This window comes from Hyla sarda, chromosome 3 (assembly GCF_029499605.1).
Source record: "Hyla sarda isolate aHylSar1 chromosome 3, aHylSar1.hap1, whole genome shotgun sequence".
Taxonomy (NCBI): domain Eukaryota; kingdom Metazoa; phylum Chordata; class Amphibia; order Anura; family Hylidae; genus Hyla; species Hyla sarda.
In genome coordinates this window covers 339524977-339539810 of record NC_079191.1, presented here as the reverse complement: position 1 = coordinate 339539810, position 14834 = coordinate 339524977, and the positions used below count along the sequence as shown (strand labels likewise).

At 43.9% G+C, this 14834-nt stretch overlaps 1 protein-coding gene across 6 annotated transcripts in view; it reads right to left on the bottom strand.

Moving 5' to 3' along the window:
- The window catches only part of RASGRP3 (RAS guanyl releasing protein 3), a 110806-nt gene that overhangs the window by 47907 nt on the left and 48065 nt on the right, over positions 1 to 14834 (bottom strand). For 5 of the 6 annotated variants that reach the window (XM_056567411.1, XM_056567410.1, XM_056567412.1 and 2 more), the window contains 3 exons: positions 6683 to 6825; positions 3125 to 3230; positions 1043 to 1105 (listed from right to left, as the gene is read on the bottom strand). In XM_056567411.1, coding sequence (XP_056423386.1) covers positions 1043 to 1105; positions 3125 to 3230; positions 6683 to 6752 — 239 coding nt within the window. In that variant the 5' untranslated portion in view covers positions 6753 to 6825. Of the gene's footprint in view, positions 1 to 1042; positions 1106 to 3124; positions 3231 to 6682; positions 6826 to 14834 lie in introns of those variants that run through there. The other variant, XM_056567413.1, reaches the window with a different exon arrangement.

Sequence of the window (14834 nt, the reverse complement as noted above, 5' to 3'; positions counted from 1 at the left end):
CATATCCCGACCTCCTAACTCGACCTCCTATCCCGACCATCCCGTCCTCCTATCTTGACCTCCTATCTTGACCTCCTATCTCGACCTCCCATCCCATCCTCATATTCCGACCTGTAATATGTGTACCAGGTATTGAAATATCTCCAGCCGTACAGAAGTTATGTGAGAACATACATTTCCCATTGATGTGCATGGGACTTTAAACAAAACTCCCGACCCCCACAAATGGGGGTAGCTAAGGGTTAAATTAACTATCCTATATTTTAAGTGGACATATAAGTAACATGTGACCAAGTATTATCGAAATATCTCCAGCCGTTTGGAAGTTATGCAGTAACATATATTTCCCATAGACTTGTATAAGACTTTAAACATAAATCCCGCCCCTGGCAAATTGGGGTAAGTAAGGGTTAAATCACCTAGCCTATGTTTGTTGTTGACATATAAGTAACATGTGTGCCAAGTTTCATGTTAATATCTTTAGCCATTTGGAAGTTTTTGTGGAACATACACACACACACACGTTGAGTTTTATATATATATATATATAGATTTCACCAACCAGGTTTTGATGTAAACACAAATACCCTTAATCTCCCTATTTACAGAAGACATATCTTGTAATACCGGTGGTTGGCATATGGCGGTTGGCATCCACTGGCATATTGTGTGTCCTGGCACTCACTGGCACTTAGCTGCATTCTCTGCTCTATGCCTAACTTAAAGGGTCAGAGTGCAATTCGCTATAAGTTTCTAACACCAATCCCTGTCTTGGATAACATATATATGCTTCCTCCACCAGGTGCCTCAGCAATATTGTAGTTTGTTTACAATATTAATTACAAAAGGTATCTGTTTTGATCTACTGTGTTCCTATGTTCCTGACCCAAGCCTGTATGGCTCTATGCAAAATGTGGCACAGCAGGCCCAGAGCCACTGGGGCGTTACATATCTCCTTTTCTCTATGTAGACATATGGAGAATGTTATATATATAGTGGGTTGGTAGCAGTAGTAATATTGATTCCATACATCTTACTTTACCTCATAAAGTGACATGTTTTTAAGCGGAAGGTATCGCAGTTCTCATCGCTGGCATTTCTATATGTGCATAGGTTAAAGAAGTTATATCACAACAATTACAAAATTTAAGTAGCAATATGTTTCAATATGGTCCAGATCCTACTCTTTGAAGCTGTGGGATAAAAAAAAAAAGTGCTGACGCCTGTATTGTTTCCTTTTGGACGAAACCATTGAAAGAGGTGTATGTTCCCTATGGGGTAAACCGATGAAATGTGTCTGTTAATTGGAGCTAAATAATCTAAGGGAAGATGTTCTGATTTTTTTTTTAATGACCAGTCTTTTTATACTACATATAACCTTTTATTTTAAGTTATTGTTCCATTAGGAAAACCTTTGTTTTTGTTCAGTATTAGGATCATTTAAGCTGCTGTATGCTCCAGAGGAAGTTCTTTTCATTTAGAATTTATTTTCTGTCTGACCACAGTGCTCTCTGCTGACACCTCAGTCCATGTCAGGAATTGCCCAGTACAAGAAAACCCCTTAGCAAACCTCTCCTGCTCTGGATAGTTCCTGATACGGACAAAGGTGTCAGCAGAGAGCACTGTGGTTGGAGTGAAATGAACTCCGGAAAGAAATATAATGTCCTCTGTAGTATACAGCAGCTGATAAGTACTGGAGGGACTAAGATTTTTAAATAGAAGCTATTTACAAATCTGTTTAACTTTCTTGCACCAGTTGATTTAAAAAAAAAATTCCACTAAAGTACCCCTTTAAAGGGAACCAAGCATTAGAGTTTACCATATATAATGCTTGGCAACATGTTATATTTGTCAATATCTTTATCTTCACCATCCCCAGGGGACAGTTTTGCCCCCAGGGATGGTGAGCTTATGAAGTTTGTAAGTAACCCCTGTCACCCTGTAAATAGTCCCCTGGGCGGGGAGCTATACTCACCTAGTCCTGCCGTGATGCCTCGTCGGTGTGATTGACGGCCCGCGTTGTCGCTCTGTTCCTTAAGGCTCCTTTCACACTATACTGTTGCTCCGTTACAAAGACCCGTTACAATGTCCTGTTAAGAAATCCCTTAAAAAGGCCGTTAAAAAAAGCACATTCATGTCTATGGGATTTTTTGATTATCCATTCTCACCCGGACGTTATTTGTGACGGGAGAAAAATTAGTGCATGTGACGTTTTTTCTCCCATCACAAAGAATGGATAATCAAAAAATCCCATAGACATGAATAGGATTTTTAAAAGCCGTTTTTAAGGGTTTTCTTAATGGGACATTGTAACAGGTCTTTGTAATGGAGCAACAGTATAGTGTGAAAGGAGCCTAAGCAGACGGAACAGAGTGGTGACATCAAGGTGGCCTCACTATGGCCTGAGCGACGGGATTCGGTAAGTATAGCTCCCCGCCCAGAAGACTACTTATGGGACAGTGGGAGTAACTTACAAACTTCATATCCTCACCATCCCTGGGAGAAAAATGTCCCCCAAGGATGATGAGGATAAATTAATTTCTTGGTTCCCTCTAAAGGGGGTATCCACTGTTTTACAATAAATGGATATGGTGCTGGAGAAGGGGGGGCAATAGAAAGAAACCTAGCCCTGTTTCCCCACAGCTCATGTTCTTCTCTGTGTGGTCCGGATGGATGGAAGAAGACAGGAGCTGTGGGAGATCAGTGGGGGATCGGTGCTAGGAATATGTATTTTTTTTCTTCTATTTTTCCCTACAACAGCAGCATATTAGTTTTTGTTAAACTGTGGATAACCCTTTAAATGTGCGGCCATTCATTGTGTCCTCTGTTACCTGCTGTGACAATAACATGCACACACAGAGTTGATATTAACATATTAGTAGAAGTATGAGTATTACATAGAAGCTACGTAAACCATTACTATGCTTAGTATATATTAATAGCTTTGCACTCTGGCTTATAAAGTGGGGTCTTCAGTGGGGATTAGATGATGCCTATATCCCCTTATACGCTATATATAAAGTAAGTGTCCAGTTGGGTTTGACCTGCCTCTACCTTACTGTGCATGTGCAATGAATAAGTTTACACATGTAAATTGTGTCTTTTCTTGTTTCATAAAGGATATATAGATAGAATTTTTCCAGCAAGTTCAGTAGAAGACAGATACCAGCGATGCATCAATAACACAGTCCTCGGCAGTAGGTTGTTATTGTTCAGATCACCTTTCTCATCTGAAAAAATAAATATCAGATTATCATTTCAGCCTTAGTATCCATGAAATGTATTCTTAATACTCATATTTTCTATAAACTTTGGCCCGTTGTTCTTAGCAGGTCTGCAAATAAAAAGTAAAAATAGATATGCTCACCTAATAATATATAGCTGTGAATGATACAGACGCGACTTAGTGCTCTCTCCAGATGATGAAGTGTGAAGTACAAGCTCCAAATAACACTCATTGTAGATTTCACAGTTTTACTGTTAAATATAAGGCTGTATGACATGCTAAAGGAACACTGTGTGCAAAAGTATGTGGAGAGCTTCACGAATATTGGAGTGCATGAGATCCAGAACACTCCCCAGAGCACCAACCCTTTCCTTTTCCATCAGAATTGTACACCAATTAGCTTTTTTTGAAAATTTTTAAAGTGGACATAACCCACAAAGTGTAAGGGTGTGTCTGTCTATTGTTCTGTTTGTAGTTCCACATTTCTGTCTTCAGTTGTGTCATCGCCCATTGCCATGATGGCGCCTATCCCAACCAGGAGGCTTGAACTTACTCAAAATAGAGACTGCTGTCCAATTAAGGATCCGTTGTTTAGGGCCGATGTTCAGGTAGGCAGAGCTGCACGCACCTGAATGTGGGCTGTCACGAAACTGGATGTGGATCCTCTACCTGTGTGGCTGATGACTCGGACCATATGGCGGAGCGGAATCTAAGGTGCCACTGGTCTTCACCAGAGCCCGCTGCAAAGCAGGATGGATTTGCTGCGGCAGGCGACACCCAGGTCGCTACTCCCGACATGGCTCGACCACACAGGTAACTGGACAAAGCGGGGTACGGGAGGATGAGGCAGAGGTTTAGTCAACGTAACAGAAGGTCTAGGCAGGCGGCAAAGGTTCGGAGTCAAAAAAATTAGCAGGAAGGTCAGGAAACACGGGTAGGCAAAACAGGCAATGGGACGCTTTCTCTTAGGCAATAAGCACTGAAGATCCAGTAGGGGGGCGTGTGAGGTGCAAATAACTTATAACATGGTGACAGGTGAATTCACTAATTATGGGCGCACTGGCCCTTTAAATTTCAAAGCTCTGGCGCATGCGCGCCCTAAGGGATGGGAACATGCACGCCGGGGCTGAGAGGAAGCAGTTGCAGGAGCGGAGTAAGTAAGTAAGAGACGGGCCGGGATTCGCATGGGGGGGGGCGTCCCGCGATGCGAATTCCGACCCCGCCGGCAGTCAGGGACACGGGGATGCTGCGCTCACGGCTGGTGTCTGTGGCCGGAGCGCAGCATGTCACACCTGCTCAATGTGATACAAAGGCCAACATGACAATTATGGTACTTAGGCATTCTTTGGTGTGAGTTGTAGATTGAATGACAAAACACCATATGAAGGGGCTCCATTCCCTGTGGTCTGATAAAGGTGTTACCCTGATAGCTTGTCATGTAACAGTTAAATTTGAGTTTTGAAGGCAGCAGAAATTATTCAAAACCTTTTATTTTCAACCAAATGTAAAGGGGTACTCCGGTGAAAACCTTTTTTCTTTTAAATGAACTGGTGCCAGAAAGTTAAACATATTTGTAAATTACTTCTATTAAAAAATCTTAATCCTTCCAGTACTTATTAGCTGCTGAATGCTACAGAGGAAATTCCTTTCTTTTTGGAACACTGATGACATCACGAGCACAGTGCTCTCTGCTGACATCTCTGTCCATTTTAGCAACCGTGCATAGCAGATGCATGCTAAGGGCAGCATGGTGGCTTAGTGGTTCGCACTGCTTCCTTGCAGTGCTGGGGCCTTGGGTTCAAATCCCACTAAGGACAGCAATAAATAAATAAAGACTTATTATTATAATAGCGTCAGCAGTGAGCACTGTGCTCGTGATGTCATCAGAGAGCATTCCAAAAAGAAAAGAATTTCCTCTGTAGCATTAAGCAGCTAATAAGTACAGGAAGGATTAAGTTTTAATAGAATTAATTTATAAATCTGTTTAACTTTCCGAAGTCAGTTGATTTAAAAGAAAAAAGGTTTTCACCGGAGTACCCCTTTAAAAGTAGCCGGACAAGTAATAGCATTGGGATCGGGCAGATATCATTCTTTTGCAAATAGATGGCAGAGTTGGTCCACCTCACCTCAATGTATTGATATTTAAACGCTTTAGAGCTTGCTCTTGTTCCTTGTAATTGTCTTGGAAGAGGTTTGGTATACTTTTCTTACTACATAAGTTTTCATAATGGTGGTATATCTGAGGTATATCAACACAAATAACTTACCTAACAGATGGAATACTTCAGACCAGAGCATACATTGGACAAAAAAGGATAATGTACTATTTTGTTTTAACTCCTGACAAAGTAGGCAATGAGATGCAGACCAACCATGTTGAATCTCCGGGCTTTAATTGTGAACTATATTGAGATGTCTAGAGATCAAACAATCTTTATTGTTTTTATTTTTATTTTTGTATGTTTTTGTTAATTTGGCGCTATGTTCAGCACTACTTGTTATGTATTGTATTGTTGTTATATGATAAAACTTCAATAAAAACATTGAACGAGAAAAGTAGCCGGACAATGTTTAAGCCTGAAGAAGGCTTTATACCAGGCAATAGGCAATACTGGCAGTAAAAAAAACATATACCATATTATAGGCAATACTGGCAGTAAAAAAACATATACCATATTATAGGCAATACCGGCAGTAAAAAAATTAAAATAAAAAAAAGGCCTTTTTAGTGCTGAAAAGCTGCCTGGTTGATTTTTGTGCCTGGATAAAAATAACATGGCCTCTCTGGGATACTGTGATTTGGATGAAAATAAAAGCAAAGCTATAGAAGACTTAGAAGACAATATGAATTTTATTCGCGAATATCGCATATTCGCAAATTTGCGAATATTCGCGAATATAGCACTATATATTCGTAATTACGAATATTCGTTTTTTTTTTTGTTTTTTTCACAGTACACATCACAGTGATCATCCCTTTCTGCTTCCAGCTTGTGTGGTGTAAAGAAGGCTCTAATACTACTGTGTGAGACCGGCGTGCGAATTTTCGCATATGCGAATTTTCAACTATGTTAATTTTTGTATATGTTAACTTTCGCATGCGTGAATTTTCGTGTATGCGAAAATAAAAAGAATATTATGAATATGCGAATATTCGCGAATATATGACGAATATTCGTCCATATATTCGCGAATATTCGCGAATTCGAATATGGCCTATGCCGCTGAACACTATAGAAGACTTCTGGTACCTTGGAGACTGTACATTTGTAAATCTTATAGTGGACACCAACAGAAATAACCTGTAAAACCAATTTTCTACTATTTATACATCTTGTATACTATTATCATAAAATGAATTGTCACTTAAATTGAGGTTGAGTTCCAGTAACAACATTCCATCTTTGGCATTTGCTGTTATCAGAATAGCTATAAATAGAACTTTATCAAACGTACCAAACATCTCAATACAGGCATACAGAAGTTCATCCAGCGTGGCTGCCTTTCGAAATGTACTGGATCCCATTGTTTGGTCATTAAAAATGTATACCTTTCCAGATAACCATATTTCACATGAAGTTGTTCCTATTGTAGGTGACCTGCAAAAATATGGCAAAAGATATTTTTAACACATAATAGAAAAAGAAAACTCTTTAAAAAAAAACATGAAAGGTTTCAAGAACTCTTAAAAATAAATGTCGAACTTCAAAGAAACAGAAATCACTTTATATGTTCTGGCATAGAGAATGTAAATACATTATTTGTCCTTCTTTGGTAAGCTGAGGCTTTTAAAACATTTAAAATATTTATAGAGCATTATTATAGACACAGTTCAGTCACTGACTGTGGGGGGGAATTCTGCCTGACTGCTTCTCCTTCTTGTCTTTGAGAAGAACCTATAAACAATAATTCTGTATTAGGTTGCATTTTTAAAGGGGTATTCCAGGCAAAAACATTTTATCCCCTATCCCCATGATGGCCGTCACGCCCCCTCCCATAGACATGAATGGAGGGGGCGTGGCGTGACGTCACGTCCGTGATGAGCGGCATAGGCCATATTCGAATTTGAGATATTTCACGAATATATGCGCGAATATTCATCATATATTCGCTAAATTTGCATATTCGTTATATTGCCCTTTGGATAGGGGATAAAAGATTTTGCCCGGAATACCCCTTTAAGAATGTTAGGCATTACTAGTAATCTAGGTTTAAGCCAGTAATTTTTTGGCTACATTTTTTTAGGTGTTGCATTTCAATTTCAATTGGAAAAGTATTCCTGGATATTCCTATTGGAAGCCAACACTACCTGGTCGGTGGCTGCTGCACAAATCTAGCATTGGTATGAATGGGTCTATTCACATTGTGGAATTTCAGTGGCGGAAGATTTTGCAAGAGAAACTAACGCGTGGAAAGAATAAAAATGTTCATTCTTTTGTCGGAATTACATGCAGACTGCATTGCTGCCAAAGGTGGATTTTGGCAGCAGCCACTCAAACATAATGTCCGACCAGGAAAATCTCTAGCCGGAGATTCCCCAGTGTTAATATACTCTAAGGATATGTTGACACAGCAGAATTTCCGAGCAGAATTCCGCAAGGGGTTCTGCTGCACTGTGCACATGGCTAAATTTCCACGGCAGATGTTTTTGCCATGGAAATCCCGATTCCGGCGTCTGCAGAAACATTGAACCTGTTAGAGGGGTATTCCAAGATTTTTTTTTCATTTGACTAAGCTATAGGGGCTGTAAAGATAGTGTAGTTTATAATATAATGTCTGTACCTGTGTTTGATGGTGGTTTCGCAATTCTTCTGTGATTTTTGCCCCAATGTTTATATTTAACAGTATACAAAATGAGTGTCCTCCCAGGTTTTCCCAGATTGCAGTATGGTCCGAGACATATCAACACTAGTCAGGTGTGCAAAGGGAGCCTGTCCTGCTTGAATAGGTGGAGCAACTGCTGGGTGGAAGGAAGATCATTCTGCAAGGAATTTTACTTTTGCAACACCTGGAAGCACCCTGGTTAGAAAACACTGGTCTATTGCATGAAAGGGGCTCAGGTGTGTTTCAATGGGTGGGGTTCACGAAAGGGGGGAGAAGAAATCTCCCGATAAAGCGGTGGCTATAATGGCGCTCTCCTCCAGAAGATCGGTGTCTCGGTTGGCGCAATTAACCGACCAAAACGGACTGCCACAATCCCTTCTGGTGGATTCAGTGTCAACTGTTTATATTCGGCCATCAGCCGTTTCAGCGCTGTTTATATTTAATATAAACGGCGCTGAAACGGCTGATGGACGAATATAAACAGTTGACACTGAATCCACCTGAAGGGATTGTGGCAGTCCGTTATGGCCGGTTAATTGCCACAACAGAGACACCGATCTTCGGAGGAGAGCGCCACTATAGCCACCGTTTTATCAGGAGATTTCTTCTCCCCCCTTTTGTGATTTCCTAAGACCATCCTCTGCCAGCTGTGAACGGAACCGGTGCCGGCTGCACTCCATTCTGAACCACAGCAAGTGGTATCAAGTCTACTATGGTGTTGTGCTCAAAGTACAACACCACCAGGTGAGCAAACCTATTTCCACAACACACGTTGTATTTTTAAAAAAAGGATAATTGCGCTTAGATGCGCATCTGTTCTTTTCTATTTTTTCTTCCACATATTGCTGTCAATGGGTGGGGTGGCTGATGTGTGGGAGGGAGAAAATTGACCTCACACTTACAAACAAGGAATCATGGGACTTGTATTTGGATGGAACTTCAACAGGAAAAAGCCAGTTCACAAAAAGATAGCCACAGCATTATGATAATCTCACAACATAGCCATTTAGCCCCAAGAAAAGCATGGATCTTTCCTAAGCATGTCCATTACTGTCTGGCAGGTAAGTACTAAAATCACCTTATTGTGGACAATCCTGTCAGGCCCAAGGCCTCATTATTAAAATCCTATGTGTGTATTATAAGTCATGACTGTGTGTGATGGATTGTCCAGGACATGGATGAGAGGTCATTCGGATGGTGTGTCCTTTTGTGTATTGCATTTTATTGGGGGGTCTGGCTGTTTGTTTCTATCTCCTTTGAAGTCATGCACTCTGGTCTCATCATATAATCAAAGAGATAAGGGGCCAGGAAGAGAGAAGACCCCCTGGTGGGATCAGAGGGGAGGGGGGAATGGAGTCTCCCTCCCAAAAGGCAGATATATAATATTTAACAATGCTAGACTCAGGGTGTTCAAGGCTGTGCAACAAGCTGACAAGACCATCCTAAGAACAGCACTCTCACTGAAGGACTGCTATACCATCATGCTGTAAGAACTTCATCTTTTGTTTTCTAAACTTGTCTTGCAAAACTCTTTTATATATTGCTATACCTGTATGTCATTTGTTCCTGTATTTTTATATATTTAGCACTGTAATAACTTTTATCAGATTAAATGTTTAATTAGTCAGCTCTGGTCTTTGATCTCTAAATATATGAGCTCACCTTTCTGAAGGCAGCTCTGGTGGAAACACGTTTGTCTCAGGGTTAATTTGGTGACTTGCTGGGACTAGTAGTGGATACCCAGAGGTCTGGCGGCTTTAACCCTTGCACCATCACACTCTCTTTAGCGTCTTGGCTGGACCGATAGGGTGTGATCGTGACAACTGGTGGCAGCGTCGGGATATATTTAGAGATTTTTAGTGCTTGCTTGATTTTACCTGTAAGGAAATCTTAGCACTAAAAAAGAAATTGCATACATCTTCTTGTGTGTAAATTCCAAAGACAGAGCTCAGTGCTGGTTTAAAAGACATACAAAAAGAGTGCAAGACAGTTCTGTCCTCCCCATCTCCTGTTTTACCTCCTCTGTCTCATCTTGGAAATATGGAGGCATATCGCAAGCAGTCCAAGCCTGCACTGGAGCTAATGTGCCAAGAAAAGGACACCCCTACTGCAGGAAAGAACAAGGAACAACTTATTGCTGATCTTGTGGAGTATGATGCCCGTGCAGAAGAGCTGAGTGACATGAGGCAAAGTCCTACAGCTGGAACTGCCATCCAAGGACTGATATCTCCTGGGGAATATAACATTACTCCCCATGAGGACAGTACTCCACATGAGGCCTTGGACTCTTATATGCCTTACAACACCTTGGGAATGTGGATGCCAATATGAAACTCCAACTGTTTCTCCAGTACCAAACTGCAGAGAGAGAGAGGCACAGGCTGCAGAGAGAAAGGCACAGATACGAGCTGCAGAGAGAGAGGCCCAGGCACGAGCCGCAGAGAGAGAGGCCCAGACACGAGCCGCAGAAAGAGAGGCCCAGGCACAAGCCGCAGAAAGAGAGGCCCAGCGAAGGCATGAACTGGAGGTTCTGAGGCTGAGAGGGGATGCTTTATCTGCACACAGTGATGTGCAGGATCAAGGAGACCACAAACCCCGCTTGGAACATTTCCCCATGTTGGAGAAAGATGGTGATATGGATGTGTTCCTGAGGGGATTTGAAAAGGTTTGCCGGGAGTTCCATCTACCTAAGGAACGGTGGGGACCATATCTAACCCCACGGTTGCGAGGGAAAGCTCTGAAAGTGACTAGGACTATGAGGCAATAAAATCTGCCCTGCTAAAAAGTTTTAATCTGACTCCAGAGGCTTATCGGAAAAGATTTATGACTTTGCAACAAAGCGCCACAGAAAGCTGCACTGAACATGCAGGTCAGCTAAGGACTGCATTCAGGCAATGGACTGGGGGCCTACAAGTCACTACCTATGAGGCCCTGGAGGACTTGATGGTCCTGGATCAGTTTCTCCAAACACGGAGCTTCAAAGCCAGAGAGTGGATTTTGGACCGCAAGCCCTAGACAGCAATGGAAGCAGCAGAACTAGGAGATGACTTTGCCAATAACCGGGCGCCAGCAGCAAAGCGTGGATCTGCACAAGCAGGAGCAAGTACCTGGAGGGGAGCCACACACCCACAGAGCACCACCAGGCCAGCCAGGAAATTCTTGCCATCATCCCCAAAAGCAACAGGAGCCACATTGGATCAGGGGGACACCCGCAGATGTTACAGATGCAACAATATTGGGCACCTGAGTCCCACTTGCCCCAACAAGAAGAATTCTCCACCGGCAGCTGGAGGTTACACAGCCATTCTTCTGGTGTCTGGAGCGGTGGAGAAAAGAGGGGATAACCGACAGAGTGTAACTGTGGGTGACCGGGTGACAGTGGGGTTACGAGATTCTGGAGCCTCATTTGCCTTTGTGCGGCCTGAAGTGGTGGATACAGAGGACATCATCCCTGGAAGAACCATGGCATTAAAAGGAATTGGAGGTGTGCGGCCTGCTGTGCCCATGGCCCGTGTGTACCTGGATTGGGGTACAGGCAAAGGTTTGCGGAAGGTGGGGGTCTCTGAGGACATCCCTGTTAATGTTCTGCTGGGGAATGATTTGGGTCGGATGCTCTGTCATTATGCTCCAGAGGACCCTACCTGCACAACGGATGGGCTAGGAGAGAGCCCTGTTCATTCTGAGGTACTGTGCAAGACTTTGGGAGACACTGTGAACTGTGGTAACTGGGAGGGAGTGCAGGGGATTGATAAATGTTTACCTGTGACTGAACCAGTAATGTTTTCCAAAAGTGAAATGGGGTGTATTGTAAAATGTGGTGACAATGAATTTCCAGTGCCAAAACCTAGTGGAGATGGGCTAGGGGGAGGGGTTGGGGTGCCCCTGGTGACATGTAAGGATGAGGGACCAGCAGTGAGTGATATGTCCCAATCCTGTGAGCCTAAGGAGGAGGAGGGAAGGAGTGATAGCCCTGTGTATGATGCCTGTATTTTTATGTCTGGAACTGAGAGAGAGGAAGGTAAACCCCAGGGAGGAATACCAATGGTGGCAGTGATAACGCATGAGCAGCATGCCAGGGCTGCAGCTTTAAAAAGAAGGGAGGATGGTGATGCAAGGGGCAAGCTGTGTGACATGCAAGCCATAGCAGAGGAAGGTGGAGATGCTAGTTCACCTGGGGGAAATGTGCTCCCTGATACCACGAGATGGGGGGAGGGAAATGAGCATTTCCGGGAAGCTCTGCGCAGTGACCCTTCCCTTGAAGGGCTGAGACAACGTGCTGAACATACAGGTGTTGACACAGATGGGCATCAGGTATATTGGGAAAACGATATCTTGTACTGAGAGTCCCTTTCCAAAGGCATGCTAGGGGCCCAGGAGAGAGAAAGGCAGTTAGTGGTTCCTAGGCAGTACAGGAAAGAACTGCTAAGGTTAGCCCATGAGACCCCCCTGGCAGGACATTTGGGAGTGGCCAAGACAAAGTCCAGGTTGGCACACAATTTCTGTTGGCCAGGTATGGGTACTGCTGTTGCAAATTACTGTAGATCCTGTCATGTCTGCCAAAGGGTGGGTAAGTCTGGGGATGTAACTCATGTTCCCCTAGTGCCCCTACCAGTCATATCTGTACCTTTTGAACGAATTGCAGTGGATATTGTGGGGCCTCTGGCTATACCCAGCAGCACAGGGAAACAATTTATTCTTACTGCTGTAGATTATGCAACCAGGTACCCTTAGGCTGTTGCCTTATCCTCCGTCCGAGCAGATAAGGTGGCAGATGCTCTGATCAGTATTTTCTGCAGGGTAGGGTTCCCCAGAGAAATGCTCACTGATCAGGGCACACAGTTCATGTCCAATCTCATGAAAAGTCTCTGTAAGAAGGTGAATGTACAGCACTTGGTAGCATGCCCATACCACCCCCAAACAAATGGTCTTTGTGAGAGGTTCAATGGGACCTTGAAACAAATGCTGAAAACCTTTGTAGAATCAGAGGGCAGGGACTGGGAGAAGTATTTACCCCATCTGTTATTCGCTTACAGGGAGGTACCCCAAGAGTCTACAGGTTTCTCGCCCTTTGTATTATTGTATGGTCGCAAAGTGCGGGGACCCCTAGATTTAGTAAGAGGGGAATGGGAAGGGGGGCTACATGCCCCTGAGACTTCTGTGGTGGAGTATGTTCTGAGATATAGGGACAGGATGCAGGCATTGACGGGGCTGGTACATGACAACCTCACAGCAGCACAGTCCAGGCAGAAGTACTGGTATGATCGCAATGCAAGGGACCGGGTCTATGAAGTGGGACAGAAGGTAATGGTTCTGAACCCCATCAGGCAGAATAAGTTGCAGGCCGCCTGGGAGGGTCCCTTCCCCATTTTGCAGTGCCTAAAACCCACCACATATGTACTTGCCCTTGATGAGAAAGGTCAGAGGCAGAGACAGTGCTACATTAATATCGTATACTATGACCCTGAGAAGGTGGTACTTAGTGTATGTAGTGCACCAGAGGAAGGGCTGGGTAGTGATCCCCTACTGGACCTAGTGGAGGAAGCTCAGAGCCAGGGATCCCTTCAGGATGTGGAGATCAAACCACAGCTCTCAGAGGAAAGAAAAAGGCAGCTAAATGAGGAAATAGGCCCCTTCAGTGCCATCTTTGCCTGGGAATGCAGGGCCTGTGGTGTCAAGAAGAGAAATAGATGGTTAAGGGAGACAGATCTATCAGCCTGGATAGGCAAGATCTCTCTGTCCCCATCTTAAGGGGGAGGTGTCAGGCCCAAGGCCTGATTATTAAAATCCTATATGTGTATTATAAGTGATGACTGTGTGTGATGGATTGTCCAGGACATGGGTGAGAGGTCATTCGGACGGTGTGTCCTTTTGTGTATTGCATTTTATTGGGGGGTCTGGCTGTTTGTTTGTATCTCCTTTGAAGTCATGCACTCTGGTCTCATCATATAATCAAAGAGAAAAGGGGCCAGGAAGAGAGAAGACCCCCTGGTGGGATCAGAGGGGAGGGGGGAATGGAATCTCCCTCCAAAAAGGCAGATATATAATATTTAAATGGGCACTGTCACCAACTTTATTTTTTGATATGTTGTAGTACTTATGTACTACAACATATCTCTAATATACTTTTATTATTATTATTTTTTTTATTAAAATGGTTTAATTTACATTTGAAAACCGGCCACTAGGGGTCTCCCTCCTAGTGGCCGGCTGCAGCCTGGCATGACGTCACGCCTGAAAAAGGACTGATTTTGGCCTGGCAATCAGTCCTTTTTCAGTTAGGCTGCACTCGCTCCCTGCCTGTCAATCAGAGACAGGGAGCGAGCGCATTGGCTCCCCGGCCACTGGCTGGGAGGCCACTCCTCCCGCACATCGCCGCCGCCGCCTCGTCGCCGCCGCTGTCCCTGCACGCCCGCTGCCGGACTTTGCAGTAAGTGTAATGAGGGAGCGGGGTATGCGGGAGGGGGGTTTGTGATGGAGGGAAAGGGGTATGGCACGGGGGGGGGGAACGGAGGGAACGGGCTAGCGCCGCAGCGCCGCAGCACCGTATGTAACTAACTAATAGTTTATCTACACAGGGTGCCTCCAGCTGTTTCAATATTACATCTCCCAGCATGCCCTGACGGCCAATAGATGTCAGGGCAAGCTGGGAGTTGTAGTGGTGAAACAGCTGGAGGCACCCTGTGTAGATGAACTAAGGGTGGAAGTCCCCCCCCAGTAGGCATCAGTGACGTGGTGCCTGCTGGGGAAGTCTGCCTGGTAGTGAGCATACTACCAGGCAGAAAAA